This window comes from Zonotrichia leucophrys, chromosome 26 (assembly GCF_028769735.1).
Source record: "Zonotrichia leucophrys gambelii isolate GWCS_2022_RI chromosome 26, RI_Zleu_2.0, whole genome shotgun sequence".
Lineage (NCBI taxonomy): Eukaryota > Metazoa > Chordata > Aves > Passeriformes > Passerellidae > Zonotrichia > Zonotrichia leucophrys.
The window spans coordinates 6,170,561-6,191,897 of NC_088195.1; the positions used below are offsets into that span (position 1 = coordinate 6,170,561).

A 21,337-nucleotide genomic window follows, 5' to 3' on the forward strand; every position below is an offset into this window, starting at 1 on the left:
GTTGAGTTGTGTGTGTGGGAAGAGCTCAAAAATAGTATTAATTTTAAAATCCTGGGATTCTAGAGCAGGCTGCCAGTGCCTGGCTCCCAGCTTGGCAGAGCCAGATCCAGGGATTCACCCGGCAGGAGCCACAGCAGGGGAAGGAGGCAGCTCTGTGAGGGCTCTGTGAGGGCTCTGCTTCAGAGCACTGCAGCAGGGAACCCAGAATCATGGAATCACAGCATCATTAAGGTTGAAAAGGCCCTCTAAGATCATGGAGTCCAACCACTCCCCCAGCATTGCCATTTTCACCACAAAACCATACCCCCAGGGGCCACCTCCACACATATTTTGAAGGCTTCCAGGCATGGTGATTCCACCATTCCATGCCTTCTGCCCTGGGCAGTCTGTGCAAGGGCCTGACCACCCCTCCAGGGAAGAAATTTCCCCCAGTATCCAACACGAACCTGCCCTAGCCCAGCCTGTGTCCACTCCCTCTCCTCTTGTCCCTGTTCCCTGGCAGCAGAGCCCAGCTCCTCCCAGCTGTCCTCTCCTGTCAGGAGTTGTGCAGAGCCAGAAGGGCCTCCTGAGCCCCCTTTATCTCCAGGCTGAGCCCCTTTCCAGCTCCCTCAGCTCCGTTCCCCCCCGCCCCTCAGTGTCCTGCGGGTCCCTCGGGGGCCGCTGGGGGGCGCTGTGGGACCCGCCCCGATCTCGTTGCTCGGCAACCGCCCGGCACCCAGGGGCGGGGCGCTGTGCGCGCGGCGCGATGACACAATCAGAGCGCGCGGCAGGGGGAGAGGGAAGGGCGGGGGGAGGCGAGGTGTGCGGGCCGGGACCTCTCCCCGCGGCGGTGAGTGCGGCCGGGCCGGGCTGAACCGAGCCGAGCGGGACCGGGCGGGGCAGGGCGGGGTGAGGCGGGGCCGAGCCGGGCCGGGCTGGGCCGGGCTGAGCTGGCGGCTCCGGGCGGGTGTCGGCGCGGGGTCGCGGTGGGCGGGGGCGCCGGGCGGGCGGGGCGGGCGCTGAGGGCGGGCGCTGAGGGCGGCGCGGCGGCAGCGCCCCCTGTCGGCGGCGGGCGCCGTGCCATGTGGCCGTGCTGGCTGTGCCCGCAGGTGCCGCGCGCCATGGCCCCCCCCAAGGACATCATGACCAACTCCCACGCCAAGTCCATCCTCAACGCCATGAACGCCCTGCGTAAGAGCAACACGCTCTGCGACGTCACCCTCCGCGTGGAGCACAAGGACTTCCCGGCCCACCGCATCGTCCTGGCCGCCTGCAGCGACTACTTCTGCGCCATGTTCACCAGCGAGGTCGGTGCTGCCGCCGGCCCTGGGTGCTCCGTGGGTGGAGGAGGCAGGGCCGCCCAGTGCTTGGGCTGTTCTCTGTTGAGCTGCTCAGCAGCTGGGCCAGGATCCCCCCGTGGGGGCCCAGGATCCCCTGGTGGTGATCCTGGAGTGCGCTGGATACTCCCCGTGGTTGCTCAGGATGCCCCCGTTGTGGTTCTTGATCCCTTCATGGTGGCTGTGGGTGCCTCAGGAACCCCCATGGTGGCCCTGGATATTTCCTTGGTCTCTGTGAATCCCCCTATGCTGGCCCTGGAGCCCTCTGGGTTCTGTCCTAGTGTCCCTGGAGCCCCTCGAGGTGATTCTGTGTCTTATGGTTGCCCCAGAGCCATTTATTATGACCTGGTGGGGAGTTAAGAGCTTGTGGCCTTGATTCATGGTCTGCTGTGACCACCCTGCGCCCAGGGAGCTGCCAGGCTGAGCTGCCAAGCCAGAGAGTTCTGATACATTTCTTTATTTTTCTAGTGCTGATTTGTGGTTTCCGTGGTTCCGGGCATCTTTCCTGCCCTGGCACAGCGCTGTGGGAGCCGTGCTGGGGATTCTGGGCAGCCCTTGCAGTGCAAGGGAGGGTGTTTGATGATGCTCTGGGCTGCCCTTGGCACTGGCTGAGGGCTGGGCTGTGTGGGGGTGTCACTGGGGCTGGGGTGGCTCTGGGCCACCCAGCACATGTCACCTGTGAGCACCTTGGCTCTCAGCCCTCCCTGTGAGACCTGCACTACCTGTGTGCAGTTTCCCTGAGTCACTGACAGGCACTGCCTCAGCTGGAGCTGGCACTCATTGCTGAATGTCAGATGCTTTGCCTGGCTTTGTCTTTGTAAGTTGGAGTCAATCTTTGCAGCTTTTTCTTATGGAAGATGCTTTCCTTATCCTGCCACCTTGCCCATGAGCAGGGAGAAACATTCTTCAGTAGCTCACAGGTCCTAAAGCCCTCCCTGCTAGCCCAAGAGTCATTGCAGCAGAGAGTGATTTTTTTCTTTGTTTTACCCGGGCACGAAGGCTGTGGCAGAGCTCTCTGTGTGCCCACTTAGCTCAGTGCTGTCAGGGCAGCAGGTGTTTACAGTCCTGTGCAAAGAAACCAAAATGATGCATGTGTGCCCTGACCTCAGACCAATATAATTTTTTGTGCATATCTTCATGAAATTTGTAAATTCATCAGGTTTGTGCTCTTTCTCTGCATAAAGGAATGCAATTAGATGAAGAAAACACACAAAGCAGATTTGAGTTCTCTGTTCTCCAGTAGCTCTAGGTGCTCGGCAGTACAGAGGTGTCTCTGCTTCTCTGGGTTTGCCTCCACGTTTCTGTCAGTGCTTTTGACTTCTGGCCTTGTTCTAGGCAGTGTCACTCCATGTGCTCCAGAATGTTCTTTGTGGCTGCTAACAAAGGCTGGGGGTTGCTGTGCTTTGGATCTGGGCTGTCTCTCCTTGCTTTGTTACACTTTTGTTAACTGTAACATCATTGTGACCTTCATTCAGACATGGGAATCTTCCTAGGAAATTAAATTCTTCCTGGGAAAGCAGCTGTGCTCAGTGGGCAGAATTGCTTGCTCTCTCATGCTCCCACAATGCCTGTGCTTTAAGGGTTTCTTTTCTTTTGCTTGGTTTGTGTTTCTTCCAAACTTGTTTCTTTGTTATGGAAACCCTAAAGTGCCCAACCTGCCAAGGGGCAACAATTGCAGAGTGTTTGTGGGACACTTCCTTCCAGGAAGGGGCAGCTTGGTGAGCCTCAGAGTGGCCATGTTTCCTGTGTGTGTCAGGGCTGTGATGGGACAGTGCTTGGACATTCTCCAGGCCCTTGTGGGTGCAGGGTTTGGCCAGGCTGGGACTCCAGGGAGCTCAGAGTGTGTGTGTGTGTGTGTGTGTGTGTGGTGTCATGGGCTGACAGCCCCTGCCAGGCTTCCTCAGCACTCCATGCATTGCCTCCTGCAGCTCTGGGGACTGCTTGGCTCTGGTTGCCAAGGCTTTGCTGAAAATTGATCTTGGGGTTCTGCCATGGCATTCCTGACCTTTTCTCCTGGGGTTATGCCACAGTATTCCTGGTGTCACATCTGTGCATAGCCAGTACAACACTGAGACTGTCAGCAATATTGTTGTCATAAAGAACTGCCTTTGCCTCTCTGTGTCTCAAGTTTCCTTCCTTCTCTCACTTCTGACTTTTACCATGCTACAAAGTTCTCAGTCTAGCTTAGTATTAATTCCTTCCCATTTTATGTTCCTGTTTTACAGTATGAGGAGAAGCCACTGATCACCTGATGAAGCCCAGGCTTTTTACAACATTTTGCTTTGCCCCTGTGCTGAGCAGTGTGGGAGCACTGAAACACCATCAGTTTTACCTGCAGGGTTGTTCCTTGTAGTGAAAATTGCAGAGCAGTTTTATCTCCCCTGGATCTTGGCTTTGCACTGGCATTTGTCTTTGTTTGTCCAAGTTAACATAACTTGGGATCTTTTAAGAGCTGATTACTGGCTCCACCTCAGAAGGAAACTGTTCTGTCTTCTCTTGGAGGCTGTGTTCTAGAAATTGAAGGGTTCTTTCCCCCCAGAACAGAGAAATATTATTCTGAAAGTAAACAATTGGTGTTTCCAGGCTCTTACATGGTCAGCTTCTCCGTGCTGTGATTGCTCTCCAGGGTACAGTGAGCCACACATCAGCACTGTCATGCCAGCAGTTCTCTCCCCTTGTGAGAAGAAATTGGGGCTTATTCCAGAGTACTTTTGTGTATCTATTAGTAAGGGCAAAAACAAGAAGTAGCCTTGGATAAGAAAGGAGTTGCAAAATTTCAGACCCATTCTCTTGCTTGATTGTTGTGGTTTAGCCCCAGGCAGCGGCCAAGCCCCTCAGAGCCCCGTGCTTGCTCCCCCACCAGCAAGATCAGGGAGGGAATCAGAAGGGTAAAAGCTGGAAAATTCATGGGTTGAGATAAAGACAGTTTAATATGGAAAGCAAAAGTTACACATGCAAACAAAGCAAAACCAGGAATTCACTCCCTGTTCCCCATGGGCAGGCAGGTGTTCAGCCATCCCACGGAGAGCAGGGCTCCAGGACACACAGCAGTGACTTGGGAAGGCAAACAGCATCACTGCAAACATCCCTCCCCTCCTTCCTTCTGCCCCCACTCTATGTACTGAGCAGGGTGTCAGTGGCCTGGATGTGCCTTTGGTCACTTTGGTCACCTGTCCCAGCTCCCCACACACCCCCAGCCCCCTTGCCAGCCTGGCAGTGTGAAAAGCAGAAAAGGCCTTGGCTCTGTGTGAGCACTGCTCAGCAATAACAAAAACATCTCCATCATCATCCCTGCATTCAGCACAAATCCAAAATACAGCCCCATGCCAGCCACTGGGAGGGAAATAAATTACCCCAGCCAAACCCAGCAGAATGATTTATGGGTGGAATGGAGAAAGCAACATTGTGTCTCACAAAAGAGCTGTAACCTCAGCCCCTGCCTTAAGGCTTTCAGCACCTTGGGCATCTTGAGGCAAAACTCCTGAGGCCTCAAAGTGACTGTCCTTAGCTGTTTTCCTGGATGCTGTGGTTGATTTTGGGATCTGTACTGCTGCACACTTCTTATATATGGGCTAATCCCTTCAGGGAGAGTGAGCAGAGCTCTGATATTAAACAGCAAAGTGGAAAACCAATCTGAAATTCTGACAGCAGAGATGTGGCTGGTGCCACTGAGCAACCTCAGAAGTAACCAGTGAACACCTTGGAGAGGAAAGCTGCCTGGCCTGTGTGTTGGTTGCATTGGATGACCATCATTTTGCATCCTGAGGCCAAGGATGGGGCTGCATGGATGGAGCAGGGACTGGCTGTGTCCCAGCAGCCCAGCACTGAGCACTGCAGGCAGTTCTCCAATGCTGGAGCTCAGCTCAGAGTCCTCATGAGCCTGAAAGGCTGAGAGAGTTGGGATTGTTGAGTCTGGAGGAGGCTCTGGGGTGGCCTTCCAGTACCTGAAGGGAACCAACAAGAAAATGGAAAGACTGTTTTCACTGGGGTTACGGGAGAAAGGGAAATGGCTTCAGACTGACAGAGAGGGTCCACATAAGGTCCCTTCCAGCCAAGACCAATCCATGATTCTGTGTTCAGAATCAAATTGTCTCCACAATGAGACCCTTCTTTAAGGTATGATGTTAGGATCCCAATTCTGCATCACACACATTAGATGAATTTACATAAAATACTTCCTTCCTACTGGGCATTCTTTGCATGTGAGTAAACTGAGCAAAATAACAACCAAGCAGTGGAGTGTAGCAGAAGTACAAGAGAAGCAGGAAGTGATCATGTGTATGGTATTGGTGTTGTCCTTGTGGTTTGTGTTGTGGTCACCAATATAAAAAGAGTATGTGCATGGTTGGTTGATTGTGGGTCAGGAGCTTCTTTATCAGCTCCAGCTGATGTGTGAAGAACTGATGCTTACAGCTATCAGGAGGTCAATAGAAGTTTGTAACATCTTTGATCCTAAATATGTATGGTCTGTGTCTTCATTTGCTTATTAGAATCACCTGAATATCTTGTCTGATCAGTTCTGAACTTTGGTGGCACCTGTGTCCTTTGTGGTGCAAACAGCTTAGTCTTGGTTCAGGAATGTTTTGTCCAGCCCAAGGCAGGAACTGGTTTTAGCTTCTGAATGCAATGCCTGGCCTGTCACACAGCAGGTCAGACAAGGTAATTTGCTGTTCCTTCCCAACTTTGGAAGCCATAAAGGTTGTTCACTGAGTCAAGAGATTTGAATTCCCTCAAATTCCTTCAAGAGTCACCCTTACCTCCTGTACTTCTGTGCAAGTGTGTCTCTGCATGATAGACAGGGCTCAGTCCCAGCCCACATCTCTGCTGTGTCATGGAGTGCCTCTGCAGGAGGAGCTTCCACTGCTCTTATTTTCTGTTTCTGTGTCACCTCCTTTTTCCCCAGCTGTGGCAGATGTGAAGCTCAGATGATGTTTGGCCATGCTTTCTGCTCCCTGAGCCTCTGCCCAACTGGCTGTACCAACTTTGGGCTCATTCTTGGCAAGAGAAGCCACGGGCTTTCAAATGCATTGTGCTTGCACTGGTGCTGACTGCTCCAGCAGCCAGGGGCTGGTTTTGCAGCATGCCACAGGAAGATCATTATCTCCTGAGGTGCAGCCATGCTGCTGAGCTGGCAGCAACGTGCAGGGTGTGATCAGTGAGCCCACCAGCCAGTCCACTGGTCAGGAATCATCAGGTGCTCTGCCAGCAGCTCTGTGCTGGAGGCACTCAACCATGAAACTGATGCTTTGTGAAATATAATCTGTTTTGTACAAATTTGATGGATTCACAGAATTTGCTGTTCCCAAAGATTGACCATTGAGAGGATAATGTTCCTTGGAAAAAATAATTATTCCAAAATTAATCATAGAGGTGATTAAATAGTCGAGGGACAAAGCCTGGATTGTGTAAGTGCCATCACTGCACAAAGTGTCATTTTACTTTGTTGCATTTTAGGACTGAAGTTCACCACAAGCTTGAAGAATGTATCAGGAAACTGACAAGCTGAGAAAGCTTTTTCTTTAGCTTGGTTTTAGAGAAGAGTGGTGAAGATGTCCAGGTGTTGGAAAGGAAAATTATGAGTCAGTAGAATTGACTTGTTCAGGTTTAGGGCTGGACATGGCCAGGGAGAAGTTACCAAAGCTCAGGCAGAAGGATGTCCTACTGATAGGGGGCACAGAGGAGCCAAATTTCTAGGCCACAGAGACACTTGGCAAAACTCCCAAAATAAGGAAGAAATTGATAAAGCCAGCGCAGCAGCTGTGCTGAATTCAGCTCTGAATGGGCAGAAGGTAATTCTGGCAGGGGCAGAGACTGCTGACTCACAGCCACCAACTCCAGAACTCCTCTGACCCAGAGGAAGAGAAAAACTGAGCATGGGACTAATTAGCATCAGAAGCAGGGAAATGGTTAACCAATAGAAGATAGAAGGCTAATCAATAAGAGAACTACTCTTAACCCGAGTAACCCTCTCCACCCCCATCCTATTTCCACTTCTATCCAACAACCTCAAGAACACCCCCAACACAATTACAAATACAGTCAAAACCTCCTTCTTGATCAGCCTAATCCCAATAGCAATCTACATCCACTCTGGAACAGAAAGCCTCACCTCCTTCTGAGAATGAAAATTCATTATAAACTTCAAAATCCCTATCAGCCTAAAAATAGACTTCTACTCCCTTACCTTCTTCCCCATTGCACTGTTCATATCATGGTCTATCCTACAATTTACATGATATATGGCCTCAGACCCCAATGAACATTAATGCCTTTGTTTGCTAAAATGTATTAATAGTAAACAGGCTGCCTTTGGGGATTTGGGGGCTTTGGCCCACAGCCCCCCCTTTCTCTACGGAAGTGAAATGAATCAAATACCCAGACTCTGGGTGTGGCTTGGCCTCTTTCACACCAGGTAGAAGAACCTGGTTTGGACCAACATTTAGATGGAAACTCCATGGGAACTGCAGCATGTCCCACACATCCAGCTCAGGGAGGAATTCCCTTGCAGTACTGCATGGAGGAGGGTTTAGTTGTCTTGCACAGGTGACACATGTGATCTCTGCTGACTCAGATCTCAGCTCACAGGTTGTACTGTGACTGTCCTTTTGATCCATAAACAACTTTTGTCTCTTACTCATTTCTATAAGTGAATTCTGGAAGGAAATTCCCTCCTTCCCTATATCCTTTCAGTGAGCACCAGAATAGAAAGGACAAATCTCTCCTGAAAGCTCTGACAGATCTTATTTTCAAACCTGCTGAGGGTTGTGGGCTTTGATCACATTAATGAAAAATAAAGCTGTGTCTCCCTTTTAATTTACAGCTCTCAGAGAAGGATAAACCTTGTGTGGATATCCAGGGCCTGACAGCCTCCACCATGGAAATCCTGCTGGACTTTGTATATACAGAAACTGTGCATGTGACAGTAGAAAACGTCCAAGAATTGCTTCCAGCAGCATGTCTGCTTCAGCTGAAAGGTAATTGAAACATTAGCACAAATTGCATCATTGCTGCTGTTTAGAGATTTGGTTTGTTTGTCCCTCTGTGCATGGAAGAGAGACTGGGGGAAGAATGATATTTATAAGTAGTTATGTCCAACTCCTCTTTTCTTGTGTGCTGTGGTCTCATTGCTAGAGGAACAGATTTGGGTGCAAAACAAAATGGTAAAACAGGTTCCATTCTTTGGGCTACTGTACTTCTGCAGGAGGATTCCCAAGAGGAATTGTGAGCTGTGTAGCACATAAATGTTGCAGCTCAGTTAGATTATTATAATAAGCAATCCTAGATGCCATTTGACCTGCCCTCACAGTGTGTCTGGGTCAGTAACAGACTGGTTGCTGTCATTGCACATGCACCTGTGGAGCTGTCCTGGTAAATTATCCCAAATCCCAGACAATTTACCTAAAAGTTATCACAGACCTAGAAATCTGGTGCCATATCCACTGGCAGACACAGCAGTGGTTTGTAATCCATGAAGCTGAATACAACTCACACTGGAGTCTTCCTAGTATCAGATTGATGTAATTTTTTCATTGGAATAGAACAGGCAGAGCTCACACCAGCCCAAACACGTGGTCTGGCTGCTCCAAATGTCTTCAGTCTCCAAAGCAATACATGCATGTGGATGTTTCTGTAGTACTTTTACTTGTTGTTTGGATTGGATTTTCATTATTGCTTAGAACTTTCTTTTTTGAGGGCCTTGCCAAAGCAGTGGATTGATAGTAAGTGTGCAGTGCTCATTCACCCCTCCAATTTTCCATAGGTGTGAAACAAGCTTGCTGTGAGTTTCTAGAAAGCCAGCTGGATCCATCAAATTGTTTGGGCATTCGGGATTTTGCTGAGACACACAATTGTGTGGATCTAATGCAAGCTGCAGAGGTCTTCAGCCAGAAACATTTTCCAGAGGTGGTTCAGCATGAAGAGTTTATCCTCTTAAATCAAGAAGAGGTTGAAAAGCTCATCAAGTGTGATGAAATTCAGGTAAAACCTGAAAAGTACCATTACTGTGCAAAGCATTGAAATAAAATATTGAAACCAGTCAGTAATTAGTCCATACTCCTGGGATGGGCTCCTCACACAGTTCCTGAATTTGAAATTTAATTTTCAAGAGGCATCTATTTTTATTTTTGCTAGTTTGTAATTTTATCAGTACCATGTAGCATATTTGTAAGAATTTGTTGTCACACAAGTGTTTCTTGCAAGTCAACCACAGTGAGTTAGTTCCCTTTGCAGAGTTATTGGCCCTTCATTCCCTCCTTTCCCTGGAGAAGATAAGTTGTCCCAATGCCTGCATTTCAGAAATAGCCTCAAGCTTTCATTTCTGTCTGCCTGCTGCACAAGGAATCCTGGGATGGTGCAGGGTGGTCTGACTCTGCCAGGGGTTACAGGGAGATTTAGTTCCCTGAAGGTGAGCTTCTGGAGGGTGTGCTATGTCACTGGAACATGTCAAATACAATTTCCAACTTTTCTGTGAATAAGTTAAACATTCCCTGGTAATGAGGGGAGAGCTTGACTATTTATTGAGGTGGATTTTGTCGAGAGGTGATGTTCACTGCAGTGGAAAGGCTTGAAGCAATCACTGCTTAGAGTTCAGTGGAACAGGAATGCTTGGAAGCAAAGTATGGGATATCTTTGGTGGGATTCCTGAAAAGCCAGTGCAGGGGTAGCCAGAGGAGAATTGTTGATGTATTCCTTGAAAGTGGTCTCTTCAGCCATGCCAACATCCCCTTGTTAGTGAGGCTGCTTGAGAAAAACCATGTGAGGCAGTGGTGAAGGACCCAGCTCTGGCTGGGATCTGCAGTGGAGGAACCTGAGTGTGCTTGGTGTTTGACAGGCTGCAGTTTTGTGCTGTGAGGGGCTGAGCTCCTCTGGGTTGTGATGCTACTGGGAGCAGAAAATAATGAGGAACTTCAGAATGACCCAACCAAGCTTCTTGGATGATCTGCTCAAGGAAGGTGACATTCCTTATGGATTGGAAGGGCTGGATCAGACCTTGCAGCAGGCAGTGTGTTGGGCATGCACTATTGTACCTTAAGAACATGTGACAAGTAGGGCAGGGCAGGGGATTCTCCCCCTCTTCTCTGTCCTTGTGAGACCTCACCTGGAGTGCTGTGTCCAGGTCTGGGGTTCTCAGCACAGGAAACACAGGGACCTGTTAGAGAGGGTCCAGAGGAGGCCTCAGAGATGTTCTGAGGGCTGGAGCCCCTCTGCTCTGGAGCCAGGCTGGGAGAGCTGGGGCTGTTCACCTGGAGAAGAGGATTCTGCAGGGAAACCTTATCAAGGGGCTTATAAAAAAAAAGGAAGAGTGACTTTTTACATGGACAAGGGGTAACAGTTTTAAAGAGGAGAGGTTTAGATTTGATGTTGGGAAGAAATTCTTCCCTGTGAGAATGCTGAGACCCTGGGTGCCCAGAGAAGCTGTGGCTGCCCCATCCCTGCAAGTGTCCAAGGCCAGGCTGGACCAGGAGCAGCCTGGTCTGGTGGAAGGTGTCCCTGCCCATGGCAGGGGTGGAATGGGATGGGCTTTAAAGTCCCTTCCAGCCCAGACCAGTGTGGAATAAGGAGCAGATCTCTGTCCTGATGTGCCAGCACAGAGCTGCTGTGTGGAATCAAGAGTGTGGTAAGGGAACACCCTCAGAAAATCTCTGGGCTGCTCAAGAAGTGCAATGACAGGTCCTCAGTGTGATCCTGCATTTAGTGTTACTCATCATTTATCAGAAAACATAAATGATTCAATGAATGGTAAAGCTGTTAAATATATCTGAGGACATTCAGTTCAGGAGGGAATAAATCAACACAGGATTATTGCATTTAAAGAGGAGGTGGGGAAATTGGAAACAATACAGTAGTCTGCTCTCCTTTTGTGAGCTCTAATTGTCCTTCCCCTGTAATTCCAAGAGAAAGAGGCCATTCCAAATTACAATGTAACAAATATAAAACAATGGTGTAGAAGAATGCCTTACATAATTAACCTCTGTGGCTCCCTCCTTCAAAACATTCTGCCTGACAGCTTCAGACTGGATTTCAAAGGGGACCAGTCATAGGCTGGTGGGAAGGCTCAGTCCTTTCATCACAGGCTCTTCTTTTATCTTCATATTTAGTCTCAGTTAACAGACTGTGTGATAATAAATTCATGTTTGATTTCCTTTTACGTTGGATGATCTGATAGATGTGCAAGAAGAAAACAAAGTCTAGGTAATATATAAGTAATAAATAATATATAATTCTTATATATATATATTAGTACTAAGTAATATATAATTCTGATATATATAAGTAATATATAATTCTTATATATATAAGTAATATATAATTCTTTCATATATATATATATATATATATATATATTTACAATTCTTTTGCTTTTGGTAATCATAGGTGTCCAAAGCATCTGTGGTTCATTACAGGATCAAATTTGGATGATTTAGTCAGTGTTATGTCCAGAAGTTGTGTAAGCACCAGCATGTGCTAGTCCTAAATGGAGACAGAAATAAACTAGTGATAAAATAAAATAAACAGTAGAAATAAACAGTAGCATTCATGCCCTGGGATTTTCCACTCTGAAATCCTTTGTAGTTTTTAAAGGGTGAGTTGAAACCTTAAATGTACCTGCTCTGGCTGGAGTGTCCAAGGGGCAGTGTATAGGCCCAGGGCTGTCAGGGCCTAGGGCAGACACTTTGCTGTGCAAAGGAAACGTGATTTAATCATCTCTTTGGTAGCACTTGGAATTTTGCAGGATCACAGCTCCTGCTCCAGAGAGCTGGGGGAGCTGTCCTGTGAGTTCCCCCTGACAGTGCATGGAGCTCTCAGCTGCAGGCTCTGCTCTGCACCATAGCACTCCCTGCTCTGGGACTTGCACTGCCCATGGTTGATCTCAGCTGCAGGGGAAAAAGCGAACACAGGTTTAAGGAAAAGAAAGTGGGGGAGTTCACTGTGGTTATGGGGATTTCCCTAAGGGACTCCTAGCTGAAGGGTCCTGCTGGCTGTGAAGCAGTGCAGCAGCTGAGCACTCCGTGCTCCATGGCAGTGGCTCCTGTTGTGCTGCCCCTGATCAGGATGTGCCTCGTGTGCAGGTGGACTCGGAGGAGCCGGTGTTCGAGGCCGTGATAAACTGGGTGAAGCACTCCAAGAAGGAGCGCGAGGCGTCGCTGCCGGAGCTGCTGCAGTACGTGCGGATGCCGCTGCTCACGCCGCGCTACATCACCGACGTCATCGACACCGAGGTACGGCCGAGGCCCCCTGCCCCAGAGCAGGCTCTGCCCCCAGCAAGGCAGTGCTATCCAGACAGCTCAGTGCCTCCTGGAGACAGAGTGCCTGGATACCCAGGCTGCTCGTAGCCACTGCTGCCTTAAGCAAGCTCAGTGGATTTCAGCTCTTTAGTGATTATCAGCTCTCTTAGGATTTCCAGCTCTTGCTTGCTAAGGCACTGGTGGGCTCGGGGGAGAAGCAGCGAGAGAGATGAGGAGAGATCTTGGTGGCTCCACAGTGATGGTTTTATTGAGGGGTCTGTGAAGGGTTCCAGCAGTGGCTCTTCTTCTGCTGAATGCCCTAAACCAGCCCCTTTTTGTAGGGTACAGAGGGATCCAAACTTGTCCAATAGTAGGGGTTAGGGGAAAGTGACCTATGGGGTTACAGAGATAAGCTGGGGTCCGAGGGGCAGAAGACAGGAGCTCATTTTGCTGTCTCATCATGACTCAGCAATTCCTACTGTTAAGTCTCAGCCCTCCACGGAGTCTTAGACAATTCTATGGAGTCTGCTACAGTACAGCAGCCACTGCTGCTCCTGCCTGGCCTCTGCTGGCCCCAGGATGGCTGCAGAGCCCTTTCTCTGCTGCAGTTTGGTGACACTGTGCAGCTGTCCCTGCTCAGCACGGTGCTGCTGTCACACTGAGCTGTTTGCTGGGCCAGCAGTCACAGCATCCTGCTCTGCAGCCCCAGGGTGCCCTCTCCAGAGCCATTAGTCAGCTGTCTCTGCAGATATCCACAGCACCTTTCTCTTGTCATCCTTACAGTCTCCAAGTGCTTTCTGCCTTCATTCCTAAGCACTGGCATGTTCCCTTCCCCAGACTGAGGATCGCTGGCATTGATCTCAAGGAGGTCATGGCTCCTCAGGAGGTGTCTGAGGTGCAGATGTCAGCAAGTACCTCTGAGTGAGAAAGGCATCAGCTGTGTGGGTGCAGGACCAACACACAGCCAAGAGCCATGGCTAACAATGCTGCTTTGTGTTCTGGGGTGCTGCAGAGGCAATCCAAAATGGGGATGATGCAAATTGACAATTAAGCTTTTAAGTGCTAATTCAATTCCAGACAGGAAGTGACCCTAGGCAAGATTTCAAAGGAAGGCCCAGAGAAGGTCAAACCAGCCTTCAGGTTAGATGGTGATGGGATGTACTCAAGGGTCACCTGTCCTTGTCACCTGACAGGTGCTGAATGGTGAATGACAGACATTTGTCTATGTCAGGAAAAGGCTGATGTAGCAACAGTCATCTCAGATGTGATAGATTATGGATTTTGTTAAATCAGGACAACCTAATGGGCTCTTGTGTTAGGTTGTGCCAGAGCTAAAGGGTGTTCAGTCAGATTATCATGGTCCCCTTCAAACTGAAATTTAAGCTAAAGGAAAAGGGACTGGTACTAAAACAAATAGATCTGCTCCAAATCCAGCCTGAGCCAGAGTGTGTACAGCCCTCAGCTCTCAGAGTGAATGTGGAGGGTGACCTGGCAGTGCCACACACTGGTGGCACATCCTCAGCTTGGGGCAGTGTGGAGAGTGGAGTGTTGGCCCCATGTGGCTGCCTCACACAGACACCAGGAGCCTGTAGAGGTGAATCTGAACTTGCTGAAGCAGCATGTACACCCAACAGCCATGGGAAAATCAGTGCTGAGCTAAAGGGAGGTTGGTCCAGGCCCTTGGCTAGGGAAGGGAATTACACAGCATTGTTCAAGGAGATGAGGCTGTCCTGGGATGCCCCTCACTCTTCAACAGGACCTCAGTGTTCCTGTTGCCTCTTCACAGCTCCATGTCCCCGTGTGCACAGTGATCAGGGCAGTAACTCAGCTAAACAGTTTCATTGTGCTGTGCTCTCCCTCTCTTCTCCAATGGCAGGTGCAGGACAGGTTATATGGGGCAGACAAGTGTGGTTTCACTTCCAATTCCCCTTCTTAGTCATACTTCTGCTGGCTTAAATGGAGCAGAAGTGGCTTTTCCTTAGTGTTCCAATGCAGCCATTTTCTTTAGGGAGCTTTCAGTGCCAGACTGTGAGGATGGAGCCAGATCTGCTCAACATCTTCAGTTCCCTTTGCATTTCCCAGGGCCCGCACACGAGTCCTTTTCATGCTGTCTGAGCTGATGAGAGTTGGCTTTAGGACAGTTCTTCTGAGGTTTCTTAAAATACATTGCATGTAGCAGTGACTCATGTTTCTCCCCTCCCAGCCCTTCATCCGCTGCAGCCTGCAGTGCAGAGACCTCGTGGACGAAGCCAAGAAATTCCACCTTCGGCCCGAGCTCCGCAGCCAGATGCAGGGACCCAGGACACGAGCACGTCTGGGTGAGCAGCAGGAAAGGGGCCTGAGAGGGGCCAGGGCACTGGCAGCTGTTGTGTTAGCCCTTGTCTAATGCCTTGTGACAGTGCTGGTGTTCTTCACGGCAGTAATTTGTCATGCCATGGTCCCCAATGGACAGAGAGGGGACTGGAGCAAAGGACAGAGGTGCCTCTTTTATAGGGTACAATTGCTTAGTGCCAGTGTGGGTCTAGCTGATTGCCTTTAATCTCAGGCCTTGCTGTGGCCTCAAAATCAGTCTCCTGAGTACCTTGTGCCTGCAGATACATTTGTCCCAGCATGCAGCTGTCCAAGAACTATGGGAAGAGTTTCTTCCTGTCTGAAGAGGTAGGAATCAGAGTCCAAAGTAGAGCTGTGAGGTAAGTGGCAGCTGCCTTACAGTGACAGCAAGCTTCCACAGCAAATTGAACAGGGGAAGGTGCAAGGAGGTGTTGGGAGAGTAGCTAAGAACTAGAAAAGTAAAAGGCTGTGGCTAATTTTAAGTTTTGTACTTGCAAGATAGTGTGTCTTTGAGTCTAGCTGTAGTATGATAACAAATAGTGAAAGAGATATGAGAAAAGAGAGATGTAACTTTTAAAGAATGGGGAAGAGCTGATGTTGTAGTGTAGCTAATAGACAGTGTAAATTACAGAATATTTATGAGCTTATTACTTGTTGTATAAGTGTCTGATGCTTTTTTTAATAGATGAAGCTTGCTGTTCTCACATTGAGAGTCCCAAGTTTTCCCTGCACCCAACAAATAGCTCATCCCCGACAAATAGCTCATTCTGCAGCAAGGAGGGAGATGGAGATGTCCCTCTTCCCCTTCAGAAGTGCCTTTTTTTTTCTTCCTAGCCTTGTTAAGGCAAACAAATGGTATCTTCCTTTATTTCTGTGACTTCTACTAAGCACAGTCACTGAATTGTACAGAAAATGTTTGTCTTAGGGCTCTGAAACATAAAAGTAGGACTGACCTACAGAAGAAGGAAAAGGATTTTACTGGCTTCTATGCCATGCCTGTGTCCTGGTGCACTCCCAGGGCACTGCCATCAGTGCCAGCAGGGACCACTGTCCCTGCAAGGAATTCTCCCTGTGTTCTCCAGTGCTGCTGCAGGTGTGGTGGAGAGAGATTCCAAAATCCCTTTGTGGCCTCTTTTAACCACAAAAGGAGGAGGGCAGATCAGGTTTGTCAGAGACACACTGACCAGACCTCTCTGGCCTGAAGGAAATGTTGTTGTGCTGTTCCTGCATAGTCCAGGCCTCAGCACGTTTTGTGGGAATTCCTGTGCCAGTTTCAAAGAGCTGCACTTCAGCTCAGCCTGTCATGGCATCAGCTTTCCAGTATCTGAAGGGACCTCAAGGAAGCCAGAAAGGGACTCTTCATCAGAAACTGCAGCAATGGGACAATGAGGAATGGTTTCACACTGAAAGAGGGGAAATCTAGGGAAGAAATTCTCCCTTGAGAGGGTGGTGAGGCCCTGGCACAGGTGCCCAGAGCAGCTGTGGCTGCCCCATCCCTGGAAGTGTCCAAGGCCAGGCTGGACAGGGCTTGGGGCAGCCTGGGACAGTGCAAACTGTCCCTGAACATGGAATGAGACAAGCTTTTAAGTCTTTTCCAACACATACCATTTTGTGATTCTGTGATTTTAGAAAAAACACATTTCATTTTATTCTTAGTTGAAATAGGTCACCTGATAAAAAAGATTTAAAAACTGTTTTATTGTCTGATTGTATGGGTTAAAACTGCACATTATTGTTGAGGTTCGTGCTTTGGATTCAGCCCTAGCTGTTTTAATTGATTCCATACCATCTGATATCAGCTATGGGTCACTTTCAACTGTGATCAAGGCATGTATTGACTTTGCATGGGAGGAGCTGAAGTGATTGCACTTTTAGCTTTCTTACTGGAAGAGAGGATTTCCAGGATGTTGGAGCTCTTGTGAATCATTCCCAGTTATTTATTGTATTATTCTTCATTTGAGGTGGCAGCTTTTCTGCTCTGTGACAGACAAAGTCTTGTTAAATGTTTGTTGCTTGGTGTTCAGTCCTTGTGCAATGAAAGGCTGGACAGCCCTAAATTCTAGTGATAAACTCCCTGTTCCAGAAAGGGCCAAGGAGTGGAGGGGATGCTGAACTGTTCTAAACCTGAGACAGAAGCCTGAGGCTTCCAGGCAGGGATTAGAGGGGAAGTTGCAACTCTCCAGGTCACAGCTGTTATGGAGCAAATGAGAAAAATTCAGAGAATTCATCTCATCTCAGAGAAAATAGAGGGAAGGCAATTTTGAAATAAAATACACAAGATTTAAGAGACAATTCCTGGGAAAATATTTAATTGGTTTTCCAATGTTCAGACAGCCTGACTTGTTTCTCAGTTATGTGGTGAACAAAGTCCCCCAAATCAGGCCTGGATGTCACTTGTGACCAAGAGGAGGCTGCAGGGAAACAGACATTTTCCTACAGATTCTGTGGGGTGGTGAGAGGTTTGGGAAAAATAGCAGAAAGGGTACAAAAGGAGATATAAAGGAGTGAATTTCACCACCTGTCTCTGAGGCAGCTTGTCTTTTCAAAGAGCCTCTGATGTTAGGAGAAACAGCCCTCCAGCAGCCAGCTCCTAACACCTCAGTCTACTGTCTGCCACATGCTCTGAAGAGTTTCTCCCTTCTCTTTCTTGCTGAGCACAGAGGGAGTGAGTTTGTGAGAGTCCCCAGGATAAGGTGAGAGATGAGGAATGTGACTCCATGTTCTCAGAAGACTGATTATTATTCTATTCTATTCTATTCTATTCTATTCTATTCTATTCTATTCTATTCTATTCTATTCTATTCTTATTATATTATACTAAAACTATACTAAAGAAAGAGAAAGGATACAGACAGGAAGCTTAACAAGAATGAATAATAAAAACTCATGACTGACTCCTCAGAGTCTGGCACAGCTGATGGTGATTGGCTATTAAGTAAAAACAATTCACATGAAACCAATCAAACATGCACCTGTTGGTAAGTGGTATCCAGACCACATTCCAAAGCTGCAAACACAGGAGAAGCAATCAGATAATTATTGTTTTCATTTCTCTCTCTCATCTTCCCAGGAGAAGAAATCCTGGCAAAGATATTTTTCCAGAAAATGTGACAGTGACAAGGGAGTGTGAGTGCCTGAGCCAGGTTAGGTCCCTTCTCCAGAGCCGAGACCAAAACAGGGATTTAGAGGCAGCTTTGTGCCAGGGAAGGCTCAGAGTTTCTCCAGGTTGTTCCCCTGAGGTGACCCTTTGGTTATGAAGGGATTGACTTGGCTTTGCTGTCCCTCTGTCCCTCAGGAGCTAACGAGGTGCTGCTGGTGATCGGCGGCTTCGGCAGCCAGCAGTCCCCCATCGATGTGGTGGAGAAATACGACCCCAAGACCCAGGAGTGGAGTTTCCTGCCGGTAAGGGAATGTTTCTGAGCACCACTGGGCTGAGCAGGCTGTGAGCAAACACTGATCTGCAGCACCAGCTGGATGACAACCTCCTTGGGCTGTCCTGTGCAATCTGCTGAGGATTTCTGACAGAAATTCTTTAGAGATTTACATGAGAGTGCAGAGTGACTGAGGGAGAGGGGGTTGTTGTCATAGACCTGATCAGCTGAGCCTGCAGAGACCCACATCTTGGCTGTGGGAGTGAGAACTATCATGTTTCTTAGTGAAGGGGTGTGAAGCTTTAAGGTTAGTGATGATAATTGGAATGTCAATAGGAACCGTGTAGTCAGTGCAGTCTTAAGGCTGCTGCATGATCCCACTGCTTGCAGTGTTTTGGAGCATAATGGGAAGAGAGAATTCCTGCACTAAGGAGTATTTCTACTCAAATTAAAATCACCTTTATCTGTGTGAAATGGTGGAGAACTGCCTCTTCTTCAGTATCACCAGTCAGGGCAGACTCAGTATCACCTGGTGTTCCAAAATTCTGATCCTTTTTGGAGGCTGATAGCTTCATCAAATATTCAGAGTCCCTACTTTTTCCCATTGTAATAGGAGGCTAACAGAATCATCCCAAATGCATTGGGGGTTATGCAGCAGCACAGGATAAATGAAATATCTGAGTGCAGAGAGACACAGTCCTGAGAAGAGAGCACAGCCAGGTGGGGGCAGGCACAGTCACTCAGGCTGTGCTCTTTAAATCCATAGAGCTGCCTGCCCTGGGGCAGTGGGCATTTCCCAAAGGAGCAGCAGGAGAGGGTGAAGGGCAGGGGTTGGTCTCCATGCCCAGTGCTGTTTCTGTGAGGGGTTGGTCTCCATGCCCAGTGCTGTTTCTGTGAGGGGTTGGTCTCCGTGCCCAGTGCTGTTTCTGTGAGGGGTTGGTCTCCCTGCCCAGTGCTGTTTCTGTGAGGGGTTGGTCTCCGTGCCCAGTGCTGTTTCCTGACCTCAGTGTCGTTTTCCTGTCGCAGAGCATCACCCGCAAGCGGCGCTACGTGGCCACGGTGTCATTGCACGACCGCATCTACGTCATCGGGGGCTACGACGGGCGCTCCCGCCTCAGCTCCGTGGAGTGCCTGGATTACACCTCGGATGAGGATGGCATCTGGTACTCTGTGGCTCCCATGAACGTGAGGAGAGGGCTGGCAGGAGCCACAACCCTTGGAGGTACGTCCTGCTCACAGCCAGGGTGTGGTGTTCACACACCCTCTGAACAGAGAGAGGCTGTGAGACAAGCAGAGAGGAAGGAAAACGCAATTCTTATCTCACTTGTTGTGCCTGTGTTGTGCTAAAGTAGAATGCAATATGGAGATTGTTTACCCAAAGTGAGGGTGTTTTGTTCCCTTGGCCTGTCAGGGCCAAGAATGTGTGTGTGAGTCGGACTGTCACAGGACAGTCACAAGAGAATCAGAGATGAGTGCAGTTCTGTGCAGTTGTGAGCGAGGGTGAGTGCATGGCAGATTCAGTTTAGATACAATGTACACAGTATGGTATATAAAGTAATTCATTAGGCTTCTGATGATGGAGTCAGATGCATCATTCTCTCTCCCCTTTGTTAGAGCACCTTTGATTTACAATACCAGGGCAGAGCAGCCTGTTCAGCTCCAGCCTGAGGTGCCCTGAGCTGCTGTGTGAAGAGTGGGCTGGCTCTGCGGGAGGAGGGGAGCCTGAGATTCTGCCTTCTCATCACTGGGATGCAGAAATGGAAAACTTGCCCACATATCCTGAGAGGAGCTCTGCCTCCGCTGCATTCCTGCAGCATGTATCTGTGAACTGGGGGAAAGGGGCTCTGGGAGAGATTAGGGAGTGGGAAGCTCTGAGGGTGGTGACAGTGTTGGGCAACAGTGAGCACAGGACAGCCAGTACAGCTGTGGCCATCCAGCACTGCAGTGACTGGAACATCTGCAGGGAAGGAGTGAGGACTTTGGGGAGGTACTGACATGAAGCTCACCATGGGCAGGGTTTGGGTTTGGGCATGGCAGAGTTTCAGTGGTTCTGCAGCATGAAAAAACATAGCTGGATTGTATGTGTTCTCTTTCATCCATCAGCAAGAAGCAGATTTAAGGGCCAGATGGAACTTGTGTTTGTTTGTTGGGCCTGTGAGCCAGGCTGAGAGCCTGGGTTCATCTTGGCCCCTGGTGTGCCATGGTCTGTTTTCTGTGGTTTGCAGTCCATGCCGTAGCTTTGCTCCGTGTGAAACAACCCCTGGAGGGCTGCCTGTCCCTGGCTGGCTGGCTGTGCCTGGTGTCTCCTCTGTCCCTGGCTGTGCCTGGTGCCTCCTCTGTCCCTGGCTGACTGGCTGTGCCTCCTCTGTCCCTGGCTGTGGCTGTGTCTCCTCTGTCCCTGGCTGTGCCTGTGCCTCCTCTGTCCCTGGCTGTGGCTGTGCCTCCTCTGTCCCTGGCTGTGCCTGGTGCCACCACTGTCCCTGGCTGTGCCTGGTGCCACCACTGTGCCTGGTGCCTCCTCTGTCCCTGGCTGGCTGGCTGTGCCTGGTGCCTCCTCTGTCCCTGGCTGACTGGCTGTGGCTGGTGTCTCCTCTGTCCCTGGCTGGCTGGCTGTGGCTGGTGTCTCCTCTGTCCCTGGCTGACTGGCTGTGCCTGGTGCCTCCTCTGTCCCTGCAGACATGATCTACGTCTCGGGCGGGTTCGACGGGAGCCGCCGGCACACCAGCATGGAGCGCTACGACCCCAACATCGACCAGTGGAGCATGCTGGGGGACATGCAGACAGCACGGGAGGGAGCAGGCCTCGTGGTGGCCAATGGAGTCATCTACTGCCTGGGTAGGTACCCTCAGCACCTCTGAGCTGTGCACAGCCTGCCTTTTTACCCAAGGGAACATTCAAGTGCTGCCTGAGCAGCCCCAACCTGTCACGTCCATGTTAGAGGAGGTTTAACCTCACAGCACTCACAGCTGAGTCAGTGAGAGCTGCCTGACCTCACTGTGCCCATCACAATGGCTTGGACTGCAGGGAATGCTGCACACTGCAAATTAAACACAATTTACACACACTGCATTTGAGGGATGGCTGGAGTGTGGAG

At 49.4% G+C, this 21,337-nt stretch overlaps 1 protein-coding gene across 1 annotated transcript in view; it reads left to right on the top strand.

Annotated features, from left to right (window-relative positions):
• Positions 1–745: 745 nt before the first annotated feature.
• The window catches only part of KLHL12 (kelch like family member 12), a 29,246-nt gene continuing 8,654 nt past the window's right edge, over positions 746–21,337 (top strand). Inside the window, exons 1-9 of the mRNA XM_064733059.1 lie at positions 746–829; positions 1,089–1,286; positions 8,137–8,290; positions 9,076–9,293; positions 12,386–12,535; positions 14,745–14,859; positions 18,168–18,274; positions 19,270–19,465; positions 20,920–21,078. Of these exons, the coding sequence (XP_064589129.1) occupies positions 746–829; positions 1,089–1,286; positions 8,137–8,290; positions 9,076–9,293; positions 12,386–12,535; positions 14,745–14,859; positions 18,168–18,274; positions 19,270–19,465; positions 20,920–21,078 (1,381 nt within the window). The remainder of the gene's footprint in view (positions 830–1,088; positions 1,287–8,136; positions 8,291–9,075; positions 9,294–12,385; positions 12,536–14,744; positions 14,860–18,167; positions 18,275–19,269; positions 19,466–20,919; positions 21,079–21,337) is intronic.